The sequence below is a fragment of the Vidua chalybeata genome, chromosome 13, assembly GCF_026979565.1.
Source record: "Vidua chalybeata isolate OUT-0048 chromosome 13, bVidCha1 merged haplotype, whole genome shotgun sequence".
NCBI lineage: Eukaryota > Metazoa > Chordata > Aves > Passeriformes > Viduidae > Vidua > Vidua chalybeata.
In genome coordinates, this window is record NC_071542.1 from 688,806 (window position 1) to 716,291 (window position 27,486).

General features: G+C 40.7%; 2 protein-coding genes across 13 annotated transcripts in view; one reads left to right on the forward strand and one right to left on the reverse strand.

The window, feature by feature from the left end:
• Positions 1-410: 410 nt before the first annotated feature.
• Positions 411-22,006, reverse strand: NRG4 (neuregulin 4). The gene is made up of 7 exons (XM_053955232.1): positions 21,766-22,006; positions 17,444-17,617; positions 16,412-16,466; positions 12,357-12,450; positions 4,549-4,698; positions 742-821; positions 411-649 (listed from the first exon to the last, which is right to left on the reverse strand). The coding sequence occupies exons 3-7, from the start codon at positions 16,419-16,421 to the stop codon at positions 633-635; spliced, it is 351 nt and encodes a 116-aa protein (XP_053811207.1). The 5' UTR covers positions 16,422-16,466; positions 17,444-17,617; positions 21,766-22,006; the 3' UTR covers positions 411-632.
• A 235-nt stretch (positions 22,007-22,241) lies between these two features.
• Positions 22,242-27,486, forward strand: part of TMEM266 (transmembrane protein 266) — an 84,774-nt gene continuing 79,529 nt past the window's right edge. For 3 of the 12 annotated variants that reach the window (XM_053954220.1, XM_053954228.1, XM_053954234.1), the window contains exon 1: positions 22,860-23,006. The gene's annotated coding sequence lies outside the window, so the exon portion shown is untranslated. The other 9 variants (XM_053954219.1, XM_053954231.1, XM_053954226.1 and 6 more) reach the window with 5 other exon arrangements.

Here is a 27,486-nt window from a genome sequence, read left to right on the forward strand (position 1 = left end):
AAACTATCAATGGTACCTCGTGCTGATGTTGTGTTACAATATTTAAAAAAAAAAAAAAAAAAAAAAAGTAAGTATTAGCTGGGAGAAAGGTAGGGGTCTTCCCCCTACATCTGGTAAGGGTATCTGAAACAAGCCAAATTCTGGACATGTATCACAAATATCAATTTTGAAACTATTGAATCAAGACAGGCTTCAGCTCCTCTGGGGAAATCCGTTTGAAAAATGAAAAACCACTATCAAAAATTCATAGTATCATCTCACGCTAAAATCCTGTGATAGCTCATATTCTCTGTGCAGTGAAAAAAAAATATTGTATTTTATTTATTTCCCATGTAGTAAAACCCAAAATTATCTCGTGCACCTACCTGTACATTATTGAAAACCATAAAAAATCTCACAGAATTCAAACATAAATGATAGTGATTTCTGTATAATTGATACAGTTTTAAAAGTACATAGAAACTCCAGTAAGTGCAACTGTTTAAGTTTTAGATGAAGTCTTCTCTAACCCGTCAGCCTCCTGTTTCAGTCAACTGCCTTCTCTCATCTTGCTTACCATGTCACCTTCTACAACTTAGATTCTTAGGGTTGCTCTGCATGTTGTTTCTCCACCATTCTTCCACTCTAATTCTTTAGGCTGTTGTTATTTCTGAAAAATAAAACATGTGACTTTAATTAACAAAAACTTCGTCCCCCACTTCCCCTGTGGAGTCCGGACATTTAATTTTAAACTGTACTCACTGCTGCAGCCATTGCTGCTTGTAGTTTCAACTAGGTTGGCACCACACTCTGAAGAACTTGCCCTTGGAATGGAAACTTTCCTGACCATAAAAAACAAAAAGGAGACAACAGAGAGAGAGAGAGAAAAATAACACACAGAGTGAAAAATGGTATCAGGGAAGAGACAAATTAATTGAATGATTTTTCCATTGGAAAAAGTGACATGGATCTTCTCCAACCACTTTCTAATTAATACTCATTAATACTCATTTTGAGAAGCATGTGTTTGAGGGAGAAGAACAGAGATCAGAGGGCAGTACAGCATTTGGAACTACATGGCTTCTCTCCTGAAGGTAATGTTCCTGTTTGTCTGATTTCTTAGGTCTTTATTTAAACAATTAGTAAATAGCACAGAATTATTTATCAATTCTCTTAGTGTTTGGAAATGATGTGTAATTTTCCACACTTCGTTGAAGAGAAGCAAATCTTGTAAATGGAGCTGATCATTTGCTGTCTAGGTGCCTTTCTTTTAATAGTAATCAGACATCTGCTCTCTTGAGAAGAGTCATGAGCTAGTCTCTGTTCTGTCCAGTTTGTGTCCTGTGGTGATGTAACTCCTCCACAAAGTCTGTTGTCTTGGACAGCTTAAATGGCTTTATTCCTAGACCCTGTTGTTTTGGCTGCCTGAGTTCTTGTTCATCAATATTACACTTACTTTACAGGTCATTTGGCATTTTAGAGTGCATTTACAATGAAATATAGAAATTAACTGCAGATTTATTTTGGTTTTCCCTAGGGTTTCCTCTATTCCTCTGAACTGTAAGCGTGGCATTTAGGCTTCTCTATTGCTTCTAAAGAAAAGCTGGCTTATGTGGCATCTCTTCTCCTCAGCAACCTTTCTTATTCTTCTTCCAGTAACCCTGGTGCAATATGTTTCTGGAGGAAGAAGACCAGATGGGCCTGGTCTGACAGGTGAATTGCTGGAAGCAGAATATGCCATTTGTTCCTCAGTAGCAGTAATAGCAGGGATTTTTTTGCACTTCCCTGTTTTGCCCACGTGAGAAGGACAGGCTTTATCAGCACTGTTTGTTGGGGAGGGTGGGGGATTGTTTCAAGATGGAGAGCAGCTAGATCTGTGCTTGCCCTGCCTCCATGTGCTCTGCATACTGGAAAAAATACATCATCAGCTGATAAAAATGTGATGACTCAGTTAAATGTAAAAGGAGAATTATTTCCCACTGTTCACCCAGAGCTTTCATGTGCAGCCCTACTCTTTTATAGATTACTTTCACTGTAAGCTATGATTTAGTTTCATAAGCAGAGCAATGAAAACTCCACCCTTGTATGTTGAATGGATTTGTTTTTAGGGAGCATGGAATGCACTTGCACATGCTTGCTCCTCAAATCTGCCCCAAACAGCCTGAGAGAAAGAAAGCTTGGAAAAGAAGGGAGGTACGATGATAGAGACAAGAAAATAGAGCACTGAGTTCTATATTCACAACGATTTGATGTATAATTTTAGGAATTCAGTTTCCTTGTCCTGAACTTAAATCAGTATTTCCTCTTCTGCACCCCTCCAGATTACATTACTGTTTATACTAAAACCCCACTAGAACCCTCTGCTGAAAGAGCCATGGGAATGCTCACTAACACAGTATGAGGAAAAAGGCTCTCTGCCCTCTGATTGTGGATCAAATGTCTTTGTTAATGAAGTGGAACAGTGGAAACTTTAGCACAGTATGTCTCTTAACATTTTAAACTTAATCTGTCCTGTCAGGAGGCCAAGTCAAAGATGATGCAAACTCTCAGCTAACCCTTATAAGCCCCAGCTCCACCCTCTTCTAAGATACAGGTGATAGATGCAGTTTGAGAAAAAAGTCTGGATTAACGACAGCTCTTGGCAATAATGCTCATTCACTCAGCTGGAAAGAGACTGGTAGATTAAAGTATCCACTTGAGACTCCTCATGTCTTGGTCGCTTCAGCCAAGAGATAAGGACTTAGAGATGTAAAGTGTTTCATTTATAGATGAGTTCTCCAGCAGATGATCATCCTACATCAGCCTCTGAAGTGTAAAGGTAAGACAATTTTAGCCAGTTAGGTATCTGCACTAAAGAAGTTGATAATAATTTTATGAGATTTCCCAAATTAGTCTGGTGTGTAAGATAGGGTTCAAAGGACAACTATGTTATAACTGAGTTGTTGCCCTTTTTATTTTGCTAATAAAGAGGCACTACTGCTTGTTCTGCCAGTTAGGTGAAGAGTGAGTAAAGAGAAGTTGATGTTCTAACTGACTAATAAAAGAATTTTCACAGACCTGTCATTGCTGTCACTCTAAGCTTCTGTACTTGGACCATAAAACTCAATAGATTGTCTCCAGCTTTCCCCTAATTTTACTGTATGTGAAAGAAAAGGGATCTTTTAACACATTATTCTCAGAAGACTTTTTTTTCCTTTTCTCAGAGACAATTTTACTTCTAAAGAAATACTGTCTGTATCTCTGTGAGACTTGAATGAGTTTTTCTTAGGTTAGTTTAAGCTGTATTTTGTTCTAATAAGTTTACAGTAATTTGCAAATGTTTTTTAGTGAAAACCACTGTGGCATTCCATGGCTAAGCAAGATTAATTTAATTAAAATTGCTAATCTGGGGGGTGTCCTTTACAACAAGGGATTTTTTTTTATACCAACTGTTTTATCCAATGCTCTCTATCTCTTCTAAATACATTCAGCTATGGGAGAAGCTGGCATTCAGTGGGTTTCCATGACAGCAGCTGAGGTAAAACTAGACCAGCTATTCCAAAGGTCGCTCATTGAAAGGCACAGTTCTGAAAAGTTGATTTGGCAATGTGACCGTGGGAGCACAAAGAACAGAACTGCAAGAACCTTTGGTTATCATAACCAAGGAGAAATGCAGGATAGGAGGAAAGATTCTGCAAGTCTGTGATGGTAAAGAATTACAGGGGCTATAAGGTGCCTTACAGAGACATAGAGATGCATAAACATATTATTGGTATATGGTAAAATGAGTTCTTCCAAAAAGTGCTGTACTCTAAAAATAAAGAGGGCACACAGGTGCAAAATAAAGAGGGCATTGCAAGTGAAGATGATGCATTTGTTTGGGTTTGGTGTAAGTGTAGTGATATATGTACAGCATCAAGTAGTTGCCTCATCCCAGCAACTCTTTATGTGTTTTCATTCCAACTCCTAACATGTCTAAAATGCTATTAAACCAACCCTGCAGCACTTGCATTTGCTGTCTGGCACTGACATTTGTCTTCTACTCAAACCTGGATCGTCCTGGACAAATTAGTTAGCTCTCTGAGTTGTCCTAAATGCTAGTAAACATCTACCTGGAAGTATTCTTCAATTGCAGTCTTTCCTTAGTTTCCCTTTTTAGACTGGGAGTGGTAGAAGAATTAGGAGCTAATGGCACCAGCTGCTTCAGTTACCAATTCAGTAGGAACAGTTTCTGATCCCTAAGCACTTTGCTAATTTACTTCTACTTCTCAGTCTTTGGACAACATAAGGTAGACTAATGTTTTAAAAGGTTAGCACTAACTCTAGATGGACTGTAAAAATCTCAGATAGGGGTGTAATTTTTCACAAAGCAGCTGTAAGTAAGAGCTTATCAATGACAATGAGAAAACTTCAAGCCAGGAAGTAAATATTACAAGCAACAAGTTGAGACATCCCCTTTCGTTATGCTGAATAACCATACAACCTTATGGATAATTCATTACATACTTTTACATTCAAATAATTAGTACATGATTGCCAGAAGAAATTTCTACTTGATTGAACAGCTTCAGCCTTATGAATCACTTTTACCTGCAAAGGAAGTAGAATGCTCCAATTACAAGAACTCCTAGAAGAAGAAGGGAAGCCAAGAAAGCTGCAAACAGGTCACCTTTTGTTTGGGATTTGATGCTGGGCAGCAAAACTTCCTCACAACGAGCTCCTGTGTAATTCTCAATACACCTGGGAAACCAAGTTGGATTTGGATTAGATGGTAGCTTGTCATCTACGATGAAAAGCACAAAAGGCTTCTTCTGGGTAGAGAACTTGTTATGACTCAATTCAAAAGCTATATTTGCTTCACACCAAGGTTTGTTACAGAATTTCCTCTCACCTGATATTTCTGGAACAAAGGGAATTAGGCATGTTGGGCATCAAGTTTACATTCTGATCCATACTGCTTTTATATATTAAGTTTAATATACTCATCACTGACAGATTTAATTAATTAAGCCTACTTCTTTAGTGTTAACTGTCATCCCACTGATTCTCACACAGTAGTCATGCTTTCCCTGTTTAAGGTAACTTTCCAGCTTCCTTTGTTGAAGACAGTAGTGTCAGCTAAAGAGATCAAGGAAATGAGAATTCATTGAGATACAGTACAGCTTAAACTGTGAAAGTAGTTTATGCAGTGTAATAATTCATGCCAGAACATGTTACATGCTAGGTGAATAACCCCCTCTTGGAGAGACCTACGTAGAAATCTTCTCTACTATGCTTATTTTATGTGTTGAGCTTCTGAAAACTTCTTCTGAAGAAAGTCTTAAAACAAATATGGTATTTTGCCATGGTAAAATGGTATGATATTTTATTAAAAATAAATAAAATCAATGGCTTAGTAATTAATATTCAGCCAAAAATAGTAGGTTGAAGCTAAACGTATCTTCATTTGTTATGTATTTTGCACTTATTCTGCTAAGTTTTCTTAAGGAATTGATTTCATTACAGAAAATGGAAAGCACTTCTTTCAATATCTAGATTCTGTGTGTATTTTTTATATATGTAAATTTGCTTCTCTCTATTTGTATTGCTAAAGATCTTGCTCCTTCTTGCTATTTTTGGCACTGAAGTCGTAATAATCTGTGACATAAGCAATTTCAGGCTCCAGCTGAGAAAAATGGGCTAAACTCTGCAACATCCTTGAGATTCTCAAATGGCAGCTGCAAGGTATAATTTCAGATGAGGGGTAAGAAGGTGGAGAGGGAAGGAACTGCCAAAAAAGAAGCATGTTTAACATATATAACTAGGACCAAAGGGTCGCTTTGAGTTTTCCGACATGATGCCTGATGTGACTCCCACGACGCTTTCTGTAAGTTATGGACCAGTATTTCAGTACTGCTGGCCTAAACCACTGCACAAACAGTTACTACCCTTTAAATTCTTTGTCTTGGGAAATAGAGAAGATTTAGACACTAAAAAAAGACATCTAATTATCATCATATATTAAAGCTATGCAACTGATCAAACAGACAGCATTTACTAAGGACAATCTGAGGCTTTTCAAAGTCATGATGTTTCACTGCTGGGAGAAGCAAGGGTAGGCAGACTGCTCTGATTGCTTGAGATAATGTTCCAGATATTTATTCTAAGTGTAGTGGCTTTTCAGTGGCCTATTTCTGAAATACTGTAGAATACTTTAAGAATAGAAGTGTAGTTTGAGTGGGGCATTGTTCTCTAGCAAGTGAGAGAGAAATGCTTTGGAGAGCTGAATAGAGTAACAGGGAAAGAAAATGGAATAAGAAATTCATAGGAGTATTCTTGAATAGCAATGAAAACTGGAGAATAATGCAAGGCTAACATGATACAGGAAGAAAAAAGTAGGTTTTGGCATCAAATTAAGGCTCATGGAAAAGTTCTAAAGAATGAGTGTAAAGTCAGTAGCCTAAAGAGCAGAATACAGCAGGAGGAAGACAAGACAGTCATAGCTGCAGAGAGCTGCATAGAGGATCAGGTAAAGGGTAAGGGTTACTGAATGCTGTGGTACAGGAGAGTGAAGTGAGTTGGTGTGAACAGTGCATGGAAGCTGTATTCATGTTCAGCAAAGACAGTGAGAAAAACATTGGGAATGTGTTGACAGCACAGCAAAAGGGTCACTGAGATCGTAGCACTTCTACAAAACAGAAAACAGAACCAGATGCTTAAGGTGGTCACAAGTCTTTAAAAGGGAAAACAGCTTGAAGACCTAAGATGGTAAGGGTAAAACTACAGTGATATGAATCCAAGGTTACAGCAAAAAAGAAAAAAAACTATACTAAAGAAGCACATGCCAAACTTAAGACATCCTGGATGTTGAACCTATTAATTCTGCATGGTTGTAACAAAAACAAGTTGTAGAAATATGACTAGCTAGTTTGATAGTATCTGTTTATGTGTGAGCAATGTGTTAGGGATTACAAAACTACTCATCCACTTTGTCTGCGCTGGCCTGTTGACACACTTGCTGAAAGTGATTCCATGCTATCTAGAAAATGCTGTCATGTAACCTAAAAATTATGTAGGTTTTCATAAAAACAGGAAAATTAAGATGAGGTATCTTTGGGTTACATTTAAATAATAAAATTATAGCTGATGTGACCAAGCTGTGCTACAGTTACAGCATTTCTGAAAATCCAGATGTTCAGATACTGGTTTGAACAAGCTTTTATGAAGTCACCTTTCCTGATGTACAAATAGGTAAAGGCCTATGTTAAAGATAGAAGCAACTGATGCTTTAAGACAACCAGGAAATGTTTCTTCTGCAAGTCCTTTGCTAAAATAGGTGAGAAAGAAACTAAGCATACTTCAGTAATTAGCAGTGGAATTCTCTCAGAAGACCTGCTTATCCTGTTGCACTAGCACAGCTCCAATAATTTGAGTGGAGTTGCATATGCAGTGACTGCAAGCAAGACAGAAATGCAGTCTGTGACATGCACGTGGGCTGTGAACACAGCCCAGAATGATGGTGTCTGTGCAGTGTCTCCTGGAGGCAGGCAGCCTTCCTATACACAGCCTTAAAAGCCAGCAGCAACTCAGTTTATGGACGCCTAGAAGTAGCGCACGAGTTAAGAGCAGTTGTTGACATGGCAGGCACTGGTGTACCTGCACCTGAATGAGCAAAGCCCAGAGCAGCCCGGTGCAGGCTGCAGTAAGGAGGAGCTGCACTCATCGAGTTGCTGTTGCACATCACCTGCATGCTGTTACCCTGCTGTTGCTGCTCCTGCCCGGTGCTGCCTTTAAACGGCCCTACTATGCAGCATTCCAGAGCTGATTTTTCAAATGGAAAAAAGGGTCTTTCCCCCTCTTAAGAAAATTGAATTTCTAATTCAGAGTTGAAAGACAGCAGCCTTCAATGTTTGGGGAAAATCTGTGACTAAAACCTCCCATTTTCAGCTGGCATCCAGATCTCTGCTCTCCTAGATGTGTGTGCACACACATGCACACACGCCCACACCTCTTGTCAGATGAGATGAGGCAGCCTTAACTGTTGTATACAAATGTCCTATAGGAGCTCCAGACAAAACACGAGCATATGGAAAGAAACCCATAGGATCTTTCAGCACAGGGTATTAATCCTGTCAGCATCAATGCAAGGTGGAAGAAAATAGACTGCATTGGATAAGATGTCAGGAGATGACCAGCAGGTCTGCAATTACATTGACCCTTTACAATCTGATTAGTAACTAAAACATAGCAGCCCTGCAGTAACAGGGGCACTGCTGCTGTCTCCTTCCAGATGCTGTTTGTTGGACAGTGCAAATGATCCTATGGCACTGGGACTTAGTAAGAAGGTAAAGTTTCTTTCTTTGCCAGACTCTAAGGTGGGCACCATAAGGAAGTATCTGGTAGACTGTAAAAGTAGGAAGTAGAATTTGAGTCAAATACACACACAGATTCTCACTGCTTTGCATTATACTATCAGGGTGTTGACTTTAGTTTTCATTCAGTCTTCCTTCAGTCAGGAAAATTTTGGATACTTGGTATAAATACTACTTCCATGTAAATACAAAGCTCTGGGCAGAAAGAGACGAGAAATTATCTTCTTGTCAATGCAATTCAGATTACATGGCTGATAACTTCAACATCATCTTCAGTCTGTAGCAGACTCCTAAAAGTTGTCCTAGTACATTCAGTCTAAGAACATCTAGTAAGGATGAAAAAGAATTTAGAGCCAAAGTGAGTAAGCAATGACAAAGTTAACTGGACACCTAAGCAGCTTTTTAAAAAGTTTTGCATTTAGAGAAGTTTCAAAACGGTTACTCTCTATACACAGAGAGTAAAATAAAGTGCTCCCACTGGAGAGAGGTTGAAAGAATGGGTTATTCTTCCCTAAAAGAATGGCTTCTTCTCCCCTCCCTTAGCTATGTGTTTGTCTGGGAAGGTTGCCCTATCTGGCAGTTATATTAACTCAGATTGCTAATACTTTTCAGACACATAAGAGAATGTTGCGTTTTATATTTTATGTCCCATTAAAAAGAAATCTTAATTATTGACTCCTTTTAGCTATACTTTTGGTGTGAATTCTAACTTTTGTTACTTCCTTTCAAGCCAAAAGCAGAATTGAAAAATACTAATTGGACAGTTTGATTTCAGAAGAGCCTGAGGTACATTAAAGTGTATTTTTGGAGGCAGAGAATGAAGAAAAGCCCAAATGACTGGGAAGCCCCTCCCTGGCAACTCACAGGGTGCATATTCTGAAGGCTGAGAGCACAGCAAGTGTATGACTTGAGGGGATGTCTGAAATGGGGAATTGAAAGGCCCGTGGCAGAGAGCCAGGCGAGGAGGGAGTATACAGAAAGTGGCAGAAGGAATTTGCATGGGATTTGCTGGATTATCATAGGAGAGGTGGGGGAGAGATTCCATTAGGATGGAAGCAAAGGAAGGGAAAAAGGAAGAAATATCTTTGAAGATACACAGGAATTTCAGGGAGGAGATTTGTGAGGTCTGCCTGTGTCTCTTGCAATACTTAGCCCTCAGCAGAGTGGGATCCCTGTCCCAAAATGAGAGCATTCACTGTTGATTTCTGTGTGTACTGCCCTCTGAAGCAGAGCTCTGTGCATCTTGTCTTATACCATCTGTATTTTGCTTGAAATACAGAAAGAATGCTCTCAGAAATCTGCCAAGTGTAAGAAAAAATGGGAGTACCAGAGCTTCCCCTCAGAAACCAAAATCTTTGCTTAATTCTGCAGTGCATTAATTAATGATTATGGGACAGCTGTGCATCAGGTGCTGAGGCAAACAGCTTTCCACCTTGTGTTTTATGATGCACCTGAGGCAGCTGCCTTTCCATCCTCCTCTGTCCTGCTTATTTATTTAGTTCCCTGCCTGTTTATTTAGTTCATTTGAGCATTCCTGGGTTTGGAGCTCATCTGGTTTATGGTGACAGGTGTGCTTTTTACTGCTGAGAACATGAACTCCTTGTTTGGGAAAGCAGGGACGGAAGATGGCAGCTGAGCAACCACATGTTTTAATGCATGTCAGCTGTATTTAAAATCTGCTACTGCTGCACATGGAGTGGGGGGGTCAACTAATGTTCAACAGATATTAAATCTCTGCCTTGCATATATCTATTTCTGAATGATTAAAAAACCCCTGAAATTCCAAAGGTAAACAGCATTTTTAGCATGCTGTTTTCATTTTTAGCATGCTACAAAACACATATTTCTAAAGAATGATGCATTTTTCTTAGTCACATGGTGAAATTACTTCCAATGATGTTGCATAGGGTAACTCTGCTGAGCACAACACATTTGTGTGACCAAGTACCATGTCAAGGCAAATGTGTTTTAAGGTATTTTTACAGTTTGCTAGTCTGTTCTTTCTCCATCTCCTCCTTTTAATTAAGAATCATTCAGCCCTTGATTCTAAAAGTGATTTGAGTTTTCTTTCAGTAGGACATGATCATTTGAGAACACTGGGGAGCTTTGGGTGGGATTTGGCAGAAACCTTCATCAAAGAAACTGCGCAACTGTGTGATGATGCCAGTCATGAAGTTCCAAAGCACCAAATATTTTCTGAATTCTGCTGAATAGTGATGCATTTTTTCTGTTGTTTCTATTCACATCACTGCTGATTACTCAGATATCTGTGTGTAAACAAAACCTTTCTCATCTATAATTAGCCTTCTCTGACTGATTAAGGAACATGCTTAGAATGAGGATGTGCTTAAATAGAATGCTGCTATTTAAACCCATCTAACTTCATAATCAACCACTAGATACAGAAAAAATAGTTGACAATTTAAATGCTGTAAGATTGCCTGAGTATAACAAAAATGTTCTTAAGATGTTACTTTTCTGCTTCAGCAGATTATAAAATCCTATAGTACCCGAATTGGAAATTACTTCATTTGGAGCTGTTAAAGTGGAAATTATCTATGCTGACTAGTTTGTGCTCCTGAAGGATGAATTTTTCTAGGTATTTGTTACTTCATATTTATAGTCATTGCATTGAATATATCTTTCTTGTTACACAGTCCAGCAGTAGTTGAGAGGGTGCTTTGAAATTGTGTAACTGCTGCTCTTTAGTTTAACCATTCATTTTTCGTTTATGTAAATAATACAGAATTCCTTCTAGAAAAAAAACCAAAACCCATGTGTTTCAAAATGTTTTACTTTTTTTGTGTAGTATTCATTTTATATTGCATAAGCTTGCAAGGTTTAGCACGTAGAATAAATCGTCATACAGCACTTCAGGGCTTTAATCTCACTTCTGGATCTGATTCACTGTGACAGTGAACAATGACAGTGATATGCTGTGTACATTTTTCAATGAGCATTTACCACAAAATTGCCTCCTTTCTCCCTGTCTGACTAAATGAGTTTATGTGCTTGAGTTTAAGTATTTAGATTGAACTGACCCAAACAAAAGGAAGTAATACTTTAATAAGGCATCTGGGAAAAGATGTTGTTTCCTTCTTCAACTTTTTTATCCAGTTATCATTAGTTATAGCTCAGGGCAGAAGAGGAAACAGAAGTTGCCATGGAAGAAAAAAGATACTATCCTTAAGTGTATCTAATATTTGTCTGAATGCCTATTTTTTAATTAAGCAAACCCACTAAGTCAACCATAATTTATCTTGATGAATGATAACTCAGAACTAGTAAATGCAGGACCATGAAAAGTGACAGTTTTATTTAGCATCTTATGTCTTGTTAAACCAGAGAATAAAAAGATAGGGCAGTATTTATGCAGGGAATGTATCCACATGCAAAACCAGGAACTGCTTCTTTTCCTGTTTGCTACATGGGCTTCAGCAGGAAGAATGGGTCTGTTATGGAGTGGTGTAAGAAGGATCTGTATTTGCTGCCTTGATGTTTTTTTATCAAGTAGTCTTTGGCTGTCACTATAAAGCTGCTCTTTGAGTATTTCAGCACGATTCAAAGAGCACAGTAAGTCTTGAATTACATTCTTTTTTCCCCCTTAAAAGACTATATTATTTTTTGTGTCTCTGCATTTTGTTCAGGTCAGGCCATTTTATATTACAAGGATTTTTGCAATAGAATTAATTTGTAAGAAAAACTGTACTTTGCCTTTCTGAATGCCTTTCCCACAGTCTATTCCATGAGGCAAAGGGTATTTTGTTCTTTCTGTATTGTAATGAGGAAATATGGCTCTAATTATAGATATAATCCTGACTGCATACGTAACTGAATACTGTTCCACCTGACAAGCAAGTATACACCAAATATACACATTTATTTTTCTCATACTGCTATGTCTCTGTAAACTAGGTAAGTAATAGGTAATTGGTATTTTCTTTTACATAACGCTTTAGCAGTGATTCCTTAAAGAGGGAAAATGGAGAAATAGTCTTTTAGACAGCTACTGTCCAATACTTAGACAAACAAACTAGTTTCACTGACCTGCAGAATGGACTGGATACAGTAGGAATCATATAACAAATCCCTCCATTTAGACAAAAAGATCCATAACTGGTGCCACAGAGTTCTTCATGATCTTAAAAATAAGACCAAAACAAACACTGAGAAAAACAGACTTCAAACCAAATAAACACAAAAGTAAATTACCACACAAACGAAACCAGCCTATGAGCAAAAAAGGTATATGTCTTGCCTTCCAAGCCAGCAACACAGAGCACAGTTTTGCAGAACAGTTTCATGTAACAATTTGCAGAAAAGGTCAAAAATTTATCACCGTATCAGACATGAAATAGCTAAATTAGATGAATAAATCAAGCTCTCTCTTGCAGTGAGAAATCCTCCATTACTTCCTTTGCCTTTCATGACCACTCAGCATAGTGAGTACAGTGCTTCACATGATGACCTGTGTGAAGTCTGGCTTGTCCTGTTCCAGAGGCACAAAGTACCTTTAGCTTAACTAGCTCCTGCAATGGAGTCAGTCAGTCCAGATGCACCCAGTCCCAGCTCAGGGCCAGGACATTCTGGGACTGCTCTGGGCTGCACAAAAGCTGAACTGCAGCACACTGGGACACCCCCACCTTTCCCCACCCCAATCCTCAGTGGCCACACCAGGGCACAGCCTGCAAGCATGCACTTACCTACAGGATTGCTGGCTACAATATCATTTCCACAGATCTCAAAAAGGCTTTTTCCTAACCCAGTAGGCTTCTTAGATGAATTCTTAATGTGTTAAACATAATTAGGCATTCTAAAAACACCCCAAATACAGAACACTAATGTTGGCACTTGTAGCAGCACTTGTCCATTTTGTGCTTAAAAAGCACATCTAACTGTACCACTTCACTCTTCCTGAAAGCAGTCTAAAATTGGAAGTTGGACTGAATATGTTTATGACACATTTAATGCATCAGTAACTCATTTAATATATATATGCATCTAATATTGTTATATATTTCTTCCATCTTATGAAACCACAGTATCTCAATCAAAACAAAAATAGACCAGTCTTCTGATATCACAGGGGTGACAGTCATGTGTTAACCTCACACTTTAGGTGTTCTTGCTGTTATTTCTCCCAGAAGTTCTGAAAACCAGAATTCTGCTGTGTCACTATTTATGTATAGAAGACATGTTCTATACATAACATAGAGTTAAGAGGAATAAAGATTTTAGTTTTCTTATTTGTCCTTCAAGAAAAAGAGTTAGGGTTTCCCTTTATTCCTGCAGGAAAAAAAAAAAAAAAAAAAAGTAACAGGTGTGGCTGTAAGACATTCTACCCTAGAGAGACCTTCTACAACTTCTTATCTAAAATAAGCCAGGCTTTTCTAAGAGTGGCAGAAATGCTCAGCTACTTCTACCTCTGTGCAACAAAACCATTGTGCATCCCGCTGTCCTCCAGGCCAGCTCTACTAATTCTACTCTCCCTTCTTTTCCTACATTCTTCCCTTTCTATGACAGCATATTGATTAGAAGTGTGAGTAAAGTCCTTACATTATTTTAAGATGAAGACAGTTATACCCCAGGGCCCAAGAGGAATTCAGTTTCATGTTCCTGTTACCAAAGTGCCAGCATCCAAATGGTAACTGGACCTTCTTGCCTGTGGGCAGATAAATTAGGAAGCTGGAGGAGGGCAGAAGACAGGCTGGAAAGATTGTTCATTTTTGACCTCGTTGCACAGAAAATGTGTGTTCTGTCCTACCTTGTTAGAAGTTAAATGGAAATTTATTTTAACTCTGAAGCTTTCTGTGCTTGTCTGCTAGCAATTAATTTACTGCAAGTTCACAATTTAAAAACTTGTTAAATTATTTTGTATGGGTAACTGTACAATTGCAATAGGAATAAAATGGGAACGGGAGAAAACAAGGAGGTTTTTAAACAAGAACTACACCTTAGTTGATTTTAGTCTATTCAAACGTAACAGTGGACCCCCTGTGAGCTTGTAATTCAGTCGAAGGCTACATCCTTCCTTAAATGAAGAGAGGGCACTGAACACATCAACAGTGTATCCAAATATCTGTACAATTTTAAGACTCAAGTGCGAAAAACAAAACTCTCAACTTCGACCTCATCTCAACTCCGTTAAGTGTCTGAGGGAGGTAACTGTTGAAATTCTAGCAGACAGAAAAGTAAGATGATAGAAGGCAGGCCCCGCAGAAAAATGCTTTTGAACAGCTCATGGAAAGGTTTCAGAGCAATTCTCAGATTTGTTAGCCTCCTTAAAATCCTTCCTCGTTGGTTCTATTTCTTCATCTTTATGCAGAAATAGAGGTGTCTCACACTGGCACAGGGGCAGACTACTAAAGAATGCCAAATGCCTCGAGTCATTCAGGCCTTGGAACATCTGGGAGAATGAACACCGTTAAGGTGTGATCTTTGTATCAAGCACCAGCTCTGCAGCCCAAGCAGACGTTTCTGTTCTGGCAAAATACCTCAGGCACTTTCTCCTAGGTCTATTAGAGAAAAGTGACAGAGGTGGAGAGAAATAACAAAAAGTGCCTAGGAAACCTTTGAAACCTTTTTGATTGTAATTACAGACAATTTTTCTATAGGCCTTCTTTCTAGAGATAGACTTTTCTTCCAATACTAAGGAGAAAATGGTTACCTTAATTTTAGCAGTAATGAGAAACTTGAAGAAACCTCTATGTCCACCTTGATCACGTACCCCTTTTTTCCATCCAGTTGTGCTTTTCATTAATTCTATGTTGTGTTTTAATACTTTGCTACTGATTAGTAAAACTATCTGAGTAATACAGTGTAATACAGATGTTAGAATTATGAAAGACAGTCAAAGAAATTCAGGAAGCTTTAACTCTAGGAAAAATATTACTAACAAATTGTAATTTGCTACAATACAAAAACAGGTATTATTGTACTCCACACCTATGATATTGAAATGCAGCAGCTTGCTGCAGATTTCATAGTTACACTTCTGTATTTGTAAAGAAAGTGTGAAAGCACCAGTTTATCCCTTTAAATCAATAGTCAATGATGCAAAAGAGTATACTGGAGAATCAGAAGGGGTTCAATACAAGCCAAAACCCAATTACATTAGCATTGGTGAATGTGTTATGATTTTTCATGAGGTGAGTCAATACATTATATTAATCTAAAAATGCAAATTGTATGCTTTGAAAGTCAAATGTGTAATACAGTCAGACTCCATAATGAAGATAGAAAAGTTTAACAAGTCAAGAGATGATGGCCAATTAAAAAATACAAAAGATTTAGCTTTGAAATTAATAGAACTCTACCAATGTATGTTGCACGTAACATATAAGTATGTATTTTGACAACACCTTCTATGTGAGAGATTAAAGAGAAGTAGGACACAAAAGTTACTTCTTAAAAAAGTTGGATTTTGGTGGAAGAAGTGAAGAGGAATAAAATGAGGCTGTTCTTCCTAATGCTAGGCTGAATACTTAAAACTGACTGAGGTAATAGCAGCCTCTAAATACACTTATTCTTAATTATTATTTTTGAGGACATGCAGGTGTCCTGGTTTCAGCTGGGATAGAGTCAATCTTCTTCCTAGTAGCTGGTACAGTGCTGTGTCCCTAAACTGTCTCGTCTGTTTGCATTAAAACTTTTTAACCTGACTGTCCTGACTATGAAAAAAAAAACAAATGCAGGCTCAATACCATCTTAACCCCAAAGAGCCAGCCAGCCTTGATAATTCACATGTTGACTCAGCTGTCTTGCCTAAAACAGAGGCTAAAATACTAGACTGCCAACACAGAAAAGGAAGAGAGAGGAGTGGGAAATGTTGGCAGAAGGTCAAAGGGGGCTGATGCATGCTTCCTCACTTGTAAGCAGCTTTGGACTGCACGCTAACCAATCACAAATTGAAATATGAGGATTGATCAAAGCCAACACCTCCTCGCAGGATTTGCACCACTGGCTGCTAAACTCTAGTGAGGGATGGCATCTCTGCAGAGCAGTTGTGACAATCCCAGTGGCAGCTATCAAAATCAATGCCATTTTAATGAACTCTAATTATATAGGTCTATGTATCCAAGTAAAGACTTGGAAGAAATTACCTGTTCGCATATTATTCCAACAACAATTTTTGTTCTTGGTCAGAGGCAACAGCACCTAAAGACAAACATGTAAATTAAGCATATAATTTTTGAACCTGCTGTCTTTTTCCCCTGAAGAAATAGCTACTGGAATGCAACTTTCAGTGTTTCTGCTAAGACATCTGTTGCACTCTAACAGCAATGTACTGTTATATGTAAGTTCCATTGAGTCACAGTTAATGGCAAACGTTCAAGTCTGCTGTCAAGTTCAGTGAATCCCTGAAGGCAGAGTAAAACTAAATTCAGACTAAAGCATGTTTAAACAATGAATACTTTTCAAAAACTGTCATGCTTATTCAGAATTGTAATACCTGATGCATTTAGGCAGTCTGATTGATTCTGGCTAGCTAATTAGGTTGACACTTGCACCTTGAAAGGCAGTGCACACAACTGAACCATTCCTCAGACTGCTAATTAGTCAGGTAAATCCTGGTGGTAGAATTCTTCCATTCCACAAACAAGAACTTTCTAATTTGTCATTTCTCAGAGTGAATATGCGTTTCACTTGAGTGTTCCTCGTGTCTGGATGTCAGGTGAAATTAGTAATATAAGCCGTGAATTTTTAGAACTTGTACAATGATTTTTAAAATCTACAATAGAAACCCTCTGCCTGGACAGAAACCAGTGTTCACTTGACATTGCTAAAAGAAATTACTTACTCTGTAGACATGCCAACTCTATAAACATCTATCCTAGCTATATTCTGTTTTCTTGTTAGGTATAGCCAAGGTTTACTGTACCAAGTAGGTTACTGAAAAGGTCTAACATCATTTTCTCATGTTTGCTCTTTCTGTCTTCAGAGTGTATGCAAAGTAAATATTTAAGCGACTTGTCCCATACTGGAAGCAAGATTTTTTTTTTTTTTAACCATTAAATGATCAAATAAAATAAATGATCAGCTTTATGAGAAATAGTTGCCTATGCTGCAGCTTTAACTAACAGCTGACTTTCTGTAGAGGCCCATTTCAAAAGGTGTAATGAATCTGTACTTACTTTGTAAGTAGGTGGTTCTGGTTTTCATGGGACCTCAGGTGGCTTCTCTAGCTTTTTAACTGTCCAGCCCATAGAAGACAATCTGAACTGGCAGTTCCCTGTGACACTGGGCTGTAACAGCAAGGTCCCCACCCAAAGGCGTCCTCTTGAGCTGGCTCACAGCTACACTTTGCTCTGTGTACAGAACCAAGAACAATTAGCACAGCATGTGGCACGGAGAAACAAATGAACAGGGGTCACTTCAGAACTAAAATCTTGTTTTCAAAAGAAATAAATCATCCTGGAGATTCGTTTTCCTAGCAGCCAAGATCTGGATTCTATATGTGCTGTTAAAAAGGTTTCCAGTTTACATACTGTGGGTGAGGTTACAACAAAGACAAACACGTGTACAGGGGCCAAGTACAGAACAGGGTAACACCCCATCATGCCCACAGGACTACTTGCATATTTTTCTAGGGTTACCAGTACTAGAGTTTATTGCTGAATTCAAAATACTCACATAACGTTGTACATATAAATTGTATCATACATATATTTTACACTGGCATCAAAAATCTGATTTAAATTTGTGCTTTATTGGAGCAAGTAGTCTTTGTTCATTTAGTTTCCCTTTTCACAGAAAGCTCCACAAAATTGTATAATATCCAATAACTCTCATAAAATAAAAGCAGGATATATAAGCTAAATTTCATGACTAGCTCCTGTGCTAGATTTAATTAGTATATGAATCCTTGAATTGACAAAACAGCTTGAGTTTTGCTACTGCCAAAAGGAGATGTCACATCAGCTCTCCGTCACCTTACTGTCAGTATGTACCTCCATACCTCTGGTGCTGCTCCTGGCCTAAGTTTAACTTTTTCAGAAGATGCTTAACTCTAATCACGTGGTAGAAAATCCCTTAGGGGAAGCTGATGGTTTTCTACTGCACCAGTGTGTTAAATGGATGTGCTATGCAACTCATCAGCTCTTGGGACTAGGACTAATTGTTCCATGTAAGACAAATTGTTTATAAGCTGAGTGTAGAGAGCAAGACAGCTTGAGGAAGGCTGTGGGACTACTAATTATTTATTTTCAAAATTTGTTGCCTGTGTATTCAAGGAAATGGGGGGTGACAAAGGGAGGGAGTGAAAATACTTCCTCGCCAACGGGAAAGCATAACTTTATTTTTTACGTGCTGATAATGAGTATCACAATATGGGTCTAAAGATGGTTTTTTAAAGAGGTGTTGCTGACAGCATTCACAGCTTTGACTTTTTTAAGATTGAAAAGTGCATCATTAGGTAATCATGCATTTAGATGTTTTTCTCTGAGGTGTTGCACCCTGAACAGAAGTTCAAGTATGTATCAGTGCTCTAAAAAGAGTAAACTGGACTCTCTATCTCATTGGAAAAGAAGATGATATATTTAAAGAAAAGGAAGCACTGCAGCAGAAATTGTTGCTAAATTTGATTGTAACTCATGCCTGTGTGTGTGTACTGAGTTCATCCTAGAAACATAAAGATCACCTGTGCACCTTTCTTGCACTTTCCAAACTGAGTCTTCCTCTAGATGCAGATATAGCCTATGCTAACAGAAACTAAAAATTCAATTGTATGAATGCTCAAACATTTATCTTCCATGTGTCTTCGGGGTTTGTGAAATGTTACTTTGTATATCCAGTTAAGAGTATTTTAATCTGTTTTGCTCTGTGCCAGCTTGTTGAAAAATCTTATCAGTTCTACCCTTTTCCCCTCATCTTTGTCATCTAAACTGATATTAAGAATAGTAATGCATTGCTTGAAATACTTATACATGAAAGTGAGGTCACCTGTGTATACTGAGATATATTGGAACAAGTCTTGAACGTGTTAGATTTGTCTTTAAAAAATGAACCTGTCTGCTTTACTCCCCATCTATTTAAATCAGAATCTGTATTGCCTCTTGGTTTTGTGTACTTCTACTGGTTAGCTGGCCTAAGCATCCACAGTACCTGTAAGTCTTAGTGAGCACAGGCAGATAAAAAGCAAGCACTGAATAATGATCTGGGCTTTGGTTTATGGATCTTTGCTATTCAAACACTCTTAAAATTAATCTCTATATAAATGTTCCCCTAAATTAAAGAAGATCGTTTCAGTCATGTGGGTATTTCAAATATACCTTGTTTGTACATTTAGATTAAGTTACACCTTACGGCTGTCTTTGAGAATAGGATTTTACTGCACTATGTATTCTTTCTAAAAATCAAAAAAGGTAAAATCTCATTCTGCCCCAATATTGAGCTTAAATATTTGTGTCATGAAAACAATGAAGGGGAAAATTTTTTTTAATTGCTTATTATGCTGATTAAATATAAATTTCCTTCTGAGATGTCCTTGATACCTGTCAAGCAGTCTGTAGTCTACACCTTGTATTTTCTCCAAAAGCCAGGAACTGTCCTGAAGTCTTGTTAAAAAGAGTTTTTTCTCACCTGGGTATAACTTCTCATACCTTCAGTGTCAGAAGCTCATAACTGATCTGAGCACAGAAAATCACCAGGCATCAGAAAAAATCCATCAAACTGCCTGAAACTGATGCCTTGTGAAGGCTGGCCTAGAACAGAGGCCAGATGGAGCTAAAGAATAAAGCAGGGATTTATTAAAAGACCTCCATGGATCCACCTTGGGCAGTACAAAAGCCCAGCCAGGGCTGCGCCCAAGATGAACCAAAATGGACAACTGGTCATGAAGTCTCACTTTTGTAAGTTCTGGTCCATTTGCATATTGGAGTTAATTGTCCAGCTACAGCTTTAGGTTATGAAGTCCCATCCTGCTTGTTTTTCTCTCTTCAGTCCACGTTGTTTGTGCTCTTGGGCTTGAAATTTGGATTGGTGGTTCTTGGTCCCAAGCTAGGAAAGGAATTGTTTTGTCTCCCTGCTCTGTGAAGAGAGCTCACCATCCCTTAGCATCAAGCTCAGAACTACACACGAAAGCAGTACAGAACCCGAAAAATAGAACAGCTAAAAACTAAGGCATCAAAACAAATGAGGATCTCTATAAAGAAGAATTGCAGGTGAGATAACAAATCTGAGTAAGAGCAATGTTTTACTCAAATTTATACACTGGAACTTTGATTTAGGATGGGATAAGCACAATATCAGGAAATTCTGACAAAAGACAGAAAGCTAATGCAGATGACAACTCACAAATCTCAGTGTGCTTTGGTTGACGGGGTAATTTTTTTTTAATAGTTCTTCAAAATTCTTTCCATGGCAGTTTTCTAAAATGACAACAAATGGCTGAGTCCTCTTACATTAGAAATCCCTACAGCAAAAATTTAGGTTTACATTTTCATTTTTACCCACTACAGTATGTCTAGGATTAATTAGACACTAAAACAGGGGGTAAAGCTCTTGTCATAGCGTTGAAATTGAAATTTGAGACATTATAGTGAATTTCAGGGAAAACTTTCCATCGCCAAAATTTCCTAAGCAGCTTGCAAACAACTGCAAATTTCCATCTGAAACCAGTTCTAATGTATGAGATATTCATACAGGCATTGGCAAAGCCACCAAGTTCAGGCTTCTGTCCAATGTAACTACCGTAGTCACACCACAGATTTGCGATTTTGAGAGAAGAGATTCCAGTTTCAAGCTTGTGTATGCTTGTGTGAGGGGAATTATTAAATCTTACAAGACCCTTGCATTAAAAGAAAAAAATCACTATCAGTCTTGGAAAACGACCCCCACCACTACCCTATGATTTTGTATAAGTATTGTGGCACTTTTGCTTCCAAGTTTCATCCCTAACTCTTGTAAGAAATCAACTGAAATGAACGCAAATTAAAGTTTGTCTCTGCATGGTTAATTTTTATGCATACCTCAGTGGCAGATGTAGTGTTCCTCATAACGTCAGCTCTCAAATGCCAATAATCTCAGATCCAGCAATCAGAACTCAAAATATCCATATTACAGGTTATCATACGAGGAGACAGTTTGGCACAATAAAATAGACCAGTGCCACTTAAACAATCTTGAGTTACTAAAAATCAATGTCATAGGAGTTTAGATATTTACTTTATGTGGCAGTCATCAGGAACCAAGTGTAACCAGTCTTCATAAGAATGATTTTGATTTTTTTAAAATTCATCCAGCACTAATAGCTGGTTGCTGCTAACAGCAGCTGTTCCAAAACACAGGGGAGATAAATGTCAAACCCTGAATTTCAGTCTCTTTTGTTTTGTCCATTTAAAACACCAAAGTTCTTAATTTTGGGGTGTTTTACTTAATTTTTTTCTCTTTTTTTTTTTTTTTTTGGTGCACTTAATTTTGTATTGAGTTAATTTGTTCTACTTAAACCACGGCTTACCGCAGCAAGCGGGTACTCCCAACTCTGCTGGTGCAACCTTTCCCAGGCACGCACAGCTCAATCTGCTGAACCAACGTAATCCCTAATCCGCACGGTGTAATCCTGCAGCCGCTCGCTCCGGCGCCGTTATGCAACCCCGGCCTCTGGGCAACGGAGCGGAGCCGGGTGAGCGCGGCGCCCGTTGCGGACGTGCCGCAGCGGCCGGGGCTTGCCGGGGCTGGCCGGGGGGTGCCGGGGGCTGCCGGGGGTTGCCGGGGGTGCCGGGGGTCGCGGGGGTTGCCGGGGGTCGCGGGGGTCGCGGGCTCCCGGCCGGGGCGGGCGGCGGGCGCGGCGCGGGGGTCGCGGCGCGGGGGGGGGCGTGGCCGGGGGGGCGTGGCCGGGGCCGCTCGCGCCCGCCGGCCCGTGTAGTACTACGGCGCGCACCGCCCGCCGCCGCCATTGGCCCGGCCGCGCCCGCGTGACGCGCGGCGGACGCGCGCGCCCCCCCGCTCCGCTCCGCTCCCGCGGACCGAGCCGCTCGCGCCGGCCCCCGCGTTGCCAAGGCGACCCGGCGGGAGCGCGGGTGCGGCGGGCAGCAGGTACGTGCGGGGTGAGCCCCGGGGACGGAGGCGCGGGCGGGAGAGCCCCGCGCCGCGCCGCGCCCCGGCGCGCGGGCAGCGGGTCTCGGCCGTGCGCCGAGCGGCGGGACCGGCGCCGCGCTCCCGGCGCGCGGGCAGCGGGTCCGCGCCGTGCCCCGCCGTGGCCGCGCGCGGCTCGGGGATCCCGGCTCCTCCGCCTCCCGGGGGCGCCGCGCGCCCCGCCGTCCCCGGGGTCGGGCGGGGTGGCCCCTGCGGGCTCCCCCGCGCCGCGGTGGCGGGGGCCGCGCTGGCGGGGGAGCCCCTCCGCGGCGGACAAAGTTTGGCGGCGGGCGCCGCCTCACGCCAACTTGCCGGCGGTGGGGCCGGGGGCCTGAGGGCGCTCCGCCGCGGGCCGGCCTGCGGGGGGGGGGGGCCCGAGCCCCCTCACGCGGGGACAGCCGAGCCGCGGCCCGGCCGGGGGCGGCGTGAGCACCGCCACCGCCCGTGTTGCGGGGCCGCGGCCGGAGCGGCGTTACAGCGGGGGCCGGGGGGGCTCTGGAGCTCGAGGGGCGCCTCACGCAGCGCGGCCCCCCGGCGGCGCGCCTCCGGACGGGCCCGGCCGCGCAACTTGATTCCGAATACCAGCAGCCCCGGTAACGCGGATTCCGAATACCAACAGCTCCGGTAACGCCTGAGCGTGAAAGTTGCTTTTATTGTCTGTTGTGTGCAAACCCACCCAACGGCGGTGCCTCAGCAGTGTCTTCACACAGGAGTGCTCCGTATCTGTAAGGTGCTGCATTGCTTCTTGGAAACCCCATGTCCTGAAGTAACATCGTTCCTTGCCCCAACGGGAAAAGGAATAGCGGTTTCTTTTCTAAAGTCGAAATCCATTTAGAGTGCTCTTTAATAGGGAATTTTTGGTTTGCCTTCCATAAAATGTAATAAACTTAATAGGCCTTTTTTGGTAGATTTGTAGAGGTGAAATCTAAATGGTGGGAATTGATGAGCTGTAACGGGACAATATGTTATAGTAACTTTTCTTAAAAATAGTAGTACACGAACATTCATGGATTCAAAGCTTGTTGCTGTACTGAAGTTAGGAAAAGATTCTGCTAAGCACGTCTCCAGAATTTCTTGTTTCTTACATGAAGGTTTAGGAGCAAAGCCATCTACAAGCTCTGTGTTAGAGCGCGCACCTGACACCGGTTGTAACAGCTGCAAAAGATTGTATGTGTAAAAGAAGTAAAATGAGCAATGGTGTAGGGGTATTTACAGCTGTGAATGCAATCAGCAGAGAATGCTCATTTGTCTGAGTGCAGGGCACCTTTCACAGGCACACAGTCAGAAACTGCTGCTTTGCTATGTGACTCTTAGGAATCCTGCTATTTTTGCAACACTTACTACTGGAATTTGCACAAGGAGGGGTAAGCAACCTCTGTACTTTTAATGCGCTGTAAAAACATTACTATCCAAGTGTAGATTAGATGAAACAATACTGAAAATAATTTTTGATAGCTCCCGTGAAGATGAGTTCCTGCAGGACACTTGTAAAAGGGTTATTGATACCACAGTCACGTTGGGTGGGGGTTATAAATTAAACTGTACAACAGTAGCACATAGGTGCTTTGCAGTGAGATACTGCAATTGTGCACCAAGTATTTTGTGTGGTAAAATGTGCGTCTTGGTGTTGTGAACAATGTCTGTCTTGTGAGGCAGAATACTCTGTGCAAAGAAGGGGAGGAATGCTTCTCATTTACAGAGGATGCAGAACGAGAAGTGTGTGCTGCTTCAAACGTGTTATGGTTCCTAAGTGCTGGGAAGAGTCCACAGTCAGTGAGGGATTGGTGTGAGTGAGGAGCCCATTCCCAAAGCAATGCCTGTGCGTACTCATCTTACGGATCCCTCTGTGTTCCTGAACAAAGTGGAGTTTTTGCAGCTCTGTCCTGATGCTGCGTATTGCAGAATTGTTTAGGGCAAGACGCTGTTTTCGCCTGAAGGGTGAAAAGAGGTGGAAGTTGCACACAAATTTAGATGTGGTTATCGGGTAGTAATTACGCTAAAGACAGCAGTGGACAGCAAGGATGTGAAGCAAGAGTACACATCTGCTATTTCAGCCACAGAACTGGAGTAGTAGGTGAGATAAAGATCTGAACTCGCACTGGTTTATGAAAAGGCCAGTAAGAAAATTAAGATGTGAGCTACGTATGCTTGCAGTGTGAGTACCAGTGCAAGCCTGCTACTCAGCTGAAGTATTTTCAGATCTTGACTGACAGCATAAATGCAGAACCTAACAGTGTAGCTGTCTCCCCTCTCACTGTGCCTGTTCCCAAAGGTTAGCTGGATGTAAGTGTGATTACGGTTCTGAAGGTGCCCTGTACAAGATGCTCACAGCTCATTACGCTTTGCCTCTCCTGGCCCCCAGTACTATTGTGCTGTTACACCAGCCTGGGTTCAGTGGTGACTGCCCCAAACCTGGCCACCTGGCAGCTTGCTGTTTGTCTCTGATGGTCTCTCCACTGCGGAGTCTGACGCTGCAGTGATATTGCATCACAGGTTACTTTTAGCACGGCGGGACAGAACTAGCAAAATCTCCAGCACGGTGAAACGCATGGTTTCCGTGTTACTCCACGATCCAGATTAGGAGGAGGAACTGCACTGTCCTGCGAGATCCTGACATGACTAAAATCTACCTGCATCATCAGTATTCATTTAAATTAGTTGCATTACCTGGCAATAGCACAAGAATTAATTGAATTGTGTTGCGCGGGACAAAACAGCATCTTTTATCAGAGCAGCAAACGGGGTGTTAGTTCAGTTACAGTGGCGCTCAGCTAAACTGCTTCTTGGACAGTGGGGTTAACTCACAGAAAAACTACTTCATCCCTATCAACACTGCAGAACCAATATTGACATAGGAGACTGAGCTGGAGTCCTTTCTGCCGCGTGTGTTAACATCTGAAGTGTCCAGTAAGTGCCATCTGAAGAATCTACGGTGCTGTTTGGTATATGAGGTTTGATTCCTCCTTTTCCTCTCCTCTGGTTCTAGAGTGACGCTGTGTGCTGCTGAAGGGTATTTGCCACACTCTTGTTAGGCTCAGTAATATGAGGGTAAGTCTGGAATCATTGGTGCTTGGAAATGCGGAGTTACGGATTTTTTGACTGGGAAAAAATTTCTGAACTTTTGGGAGTATTTTTGTAGTGTAGGTGGCTATGAGCGTACTTGGTGAAATGCCATTTTCAAGAGAAGAAGAGTAAATAAATTATTAAAACTATTGGCTTCTTACTGCTTTGGGGTAGAACTTTGCTGTTGTTCATTCTTTGGCTCCAGAGATTTCTGTCCAAGGTGAATTGAAACCTTTTTTCCTCCGGATTCCTAGCTGGTGTGTTGTGGGCAGCAGCAAGGTTACCTCAGTCTCTGTCATATTTCAGCCCACCCATTTGCTGGGCTTAGGATTTGGTGCGACAAGTTGATGTAGTGGGTTTAATTCTTAATTTAGTTATAAGGTCCCAGTGAAGCCTGTTGCCTCCATGTAATCCCGTTGAAATCACTGGGTCTGCATGAATAGAGTGAAGTCAGGTCTTGTAAATTCAAGTAGCAGTGGAGGTTTTCTAATGATACTTGTTAATAATGTTTATCAGCTGAGCATTATCAAATGCAACATCAGCTTATTTCTTGGTTTATTCCTCGGTCTCACTTGTATTTTATCATGTTCTAGAGTTCAGTGTTGCTTTGGTGTGTTTCAACCAAAATTTTTTGGGGCAATTTCTGTATGTTTCCTTGCATCTGTAAAGCACCGTGTGTGCCTATAGCATTACACACAAATGAAACTACTTTTGAAAATGAATGTTCAAATCCATTGGTTGCAGAGTTAGACCTGTAAGCCAGCAAATATCTGATTGAGGGTTGTGCAGATACAGTTCTGTGTTACGAGCCACCCTGCTCGCTGAATGAGGCAAGGATTTGCAGGAAGAGTAGTATGTGATCTTAATAGTTGAGAGGAGGATTAATGCAAATGGAGCTAAAGTAATAGGCTGTTCTAAAAGTGGTGCTTCTGAATTTTCAAGGGCTTTACTTTCAGCCCAAATAACCTTCTTGCAAATTAGTTTCTAACATGGAACCTCTTGGTATTGGGAGGCTTAACCCCTTTTGTGTGTTTCTTTGGTTTGGGTTTTATTTTGTAAAATTACACTACATGGAGGTATAAAATTCCCTTGTTGACTTTAAAAAAATCCCTAAATGGGATTTGAGCCTTCAGTGGTGATTTCTAATTCGGGTAATTGCTTTATTTTTGTGAGGTTGTTACTGGATGAATGGGGAGAAGACCTTTGGGTTCTGTGCTTTGTGTAGTGGAACAACAGGTAAAGTCTGACCGTTTTCATCCTCCTGTCTGCTCTGTGTCCTGCCTCTGCCTTTTAGCCTCAGCAGCCTGCCAGTGCTCACAGCACACGTGCCTGTGCTCTGTCAGAGGCCCCCGGTGCCCAGCCCTTTGCACAGGGAGCTTGTGTCCATTTGGATTGGCTTTTGAGAGGCCACCGAATACTTGATTAAAACAGCAAGCAGGCATAGGAAAACTGTTCAGTTTAACTCGAGTGGATTGCTATGAGACAAAGAGCATCTCTGCTGTTCCAGGGAACTTCAAAGGCTGCCTGCAGACGAGGCAAGTGTCAGAGCTTCTCAAAAAAGTTGGGAAAGTCTTTGTAGTGGAAAGTGTTATGTGTCTGATATTTAAGTGTGCCTACCAGGTTTTTCCACTAATAAAAAATGAAAATTCGTGTATAAAAATACCAAAATACAAGTTTTATTGAAGTTAGTGAGACCTTTACTGTTGAATTATTTTATAATTTCTCCTTCAACGCTTTTGTTCAAGTTTGTCAAATAATTTCTTACAGAAAAGCAGTCACTTGGACTACCAGTCAATGTAGCTGATGGTACAAATGTAAAGAAAGCTCTTCTTTGAGTGAACTAAAGAGCTCCTGTCTGTAATAATTAAAGTTAGCAAACATACAGGATGTAAACATGAGGCATGTGGTGTGTCTCAGCAAGCAGTGCTTAATTTTTCTCTGTATATAATAGCTGCCTGCATTTCACAACCCACATATAGTAAATAATTGCATTTTTATCTGGATTGATGAAAGTAGACAGCTTTGAAAGCAACTTTTTAAC

Coding starts and splice junctions, on each gene's coding strand:
- NRG4 (XM_053955232.1), bottom strand. Junction 4,699..12,356: donor GTATCCAGTCCATTCTGCAG/GTCAGTGAAACT, acceptor TTGGTTTCCCAG/GTGTATTGAGAATTACACAG. Junction 822..4,548: donor GCATTCTACTTCCTTTGCAG/GTAAAAGTGATT, acceptor TTTTATGGTCAG/GAAAGTTTCCATTCCAAGGG.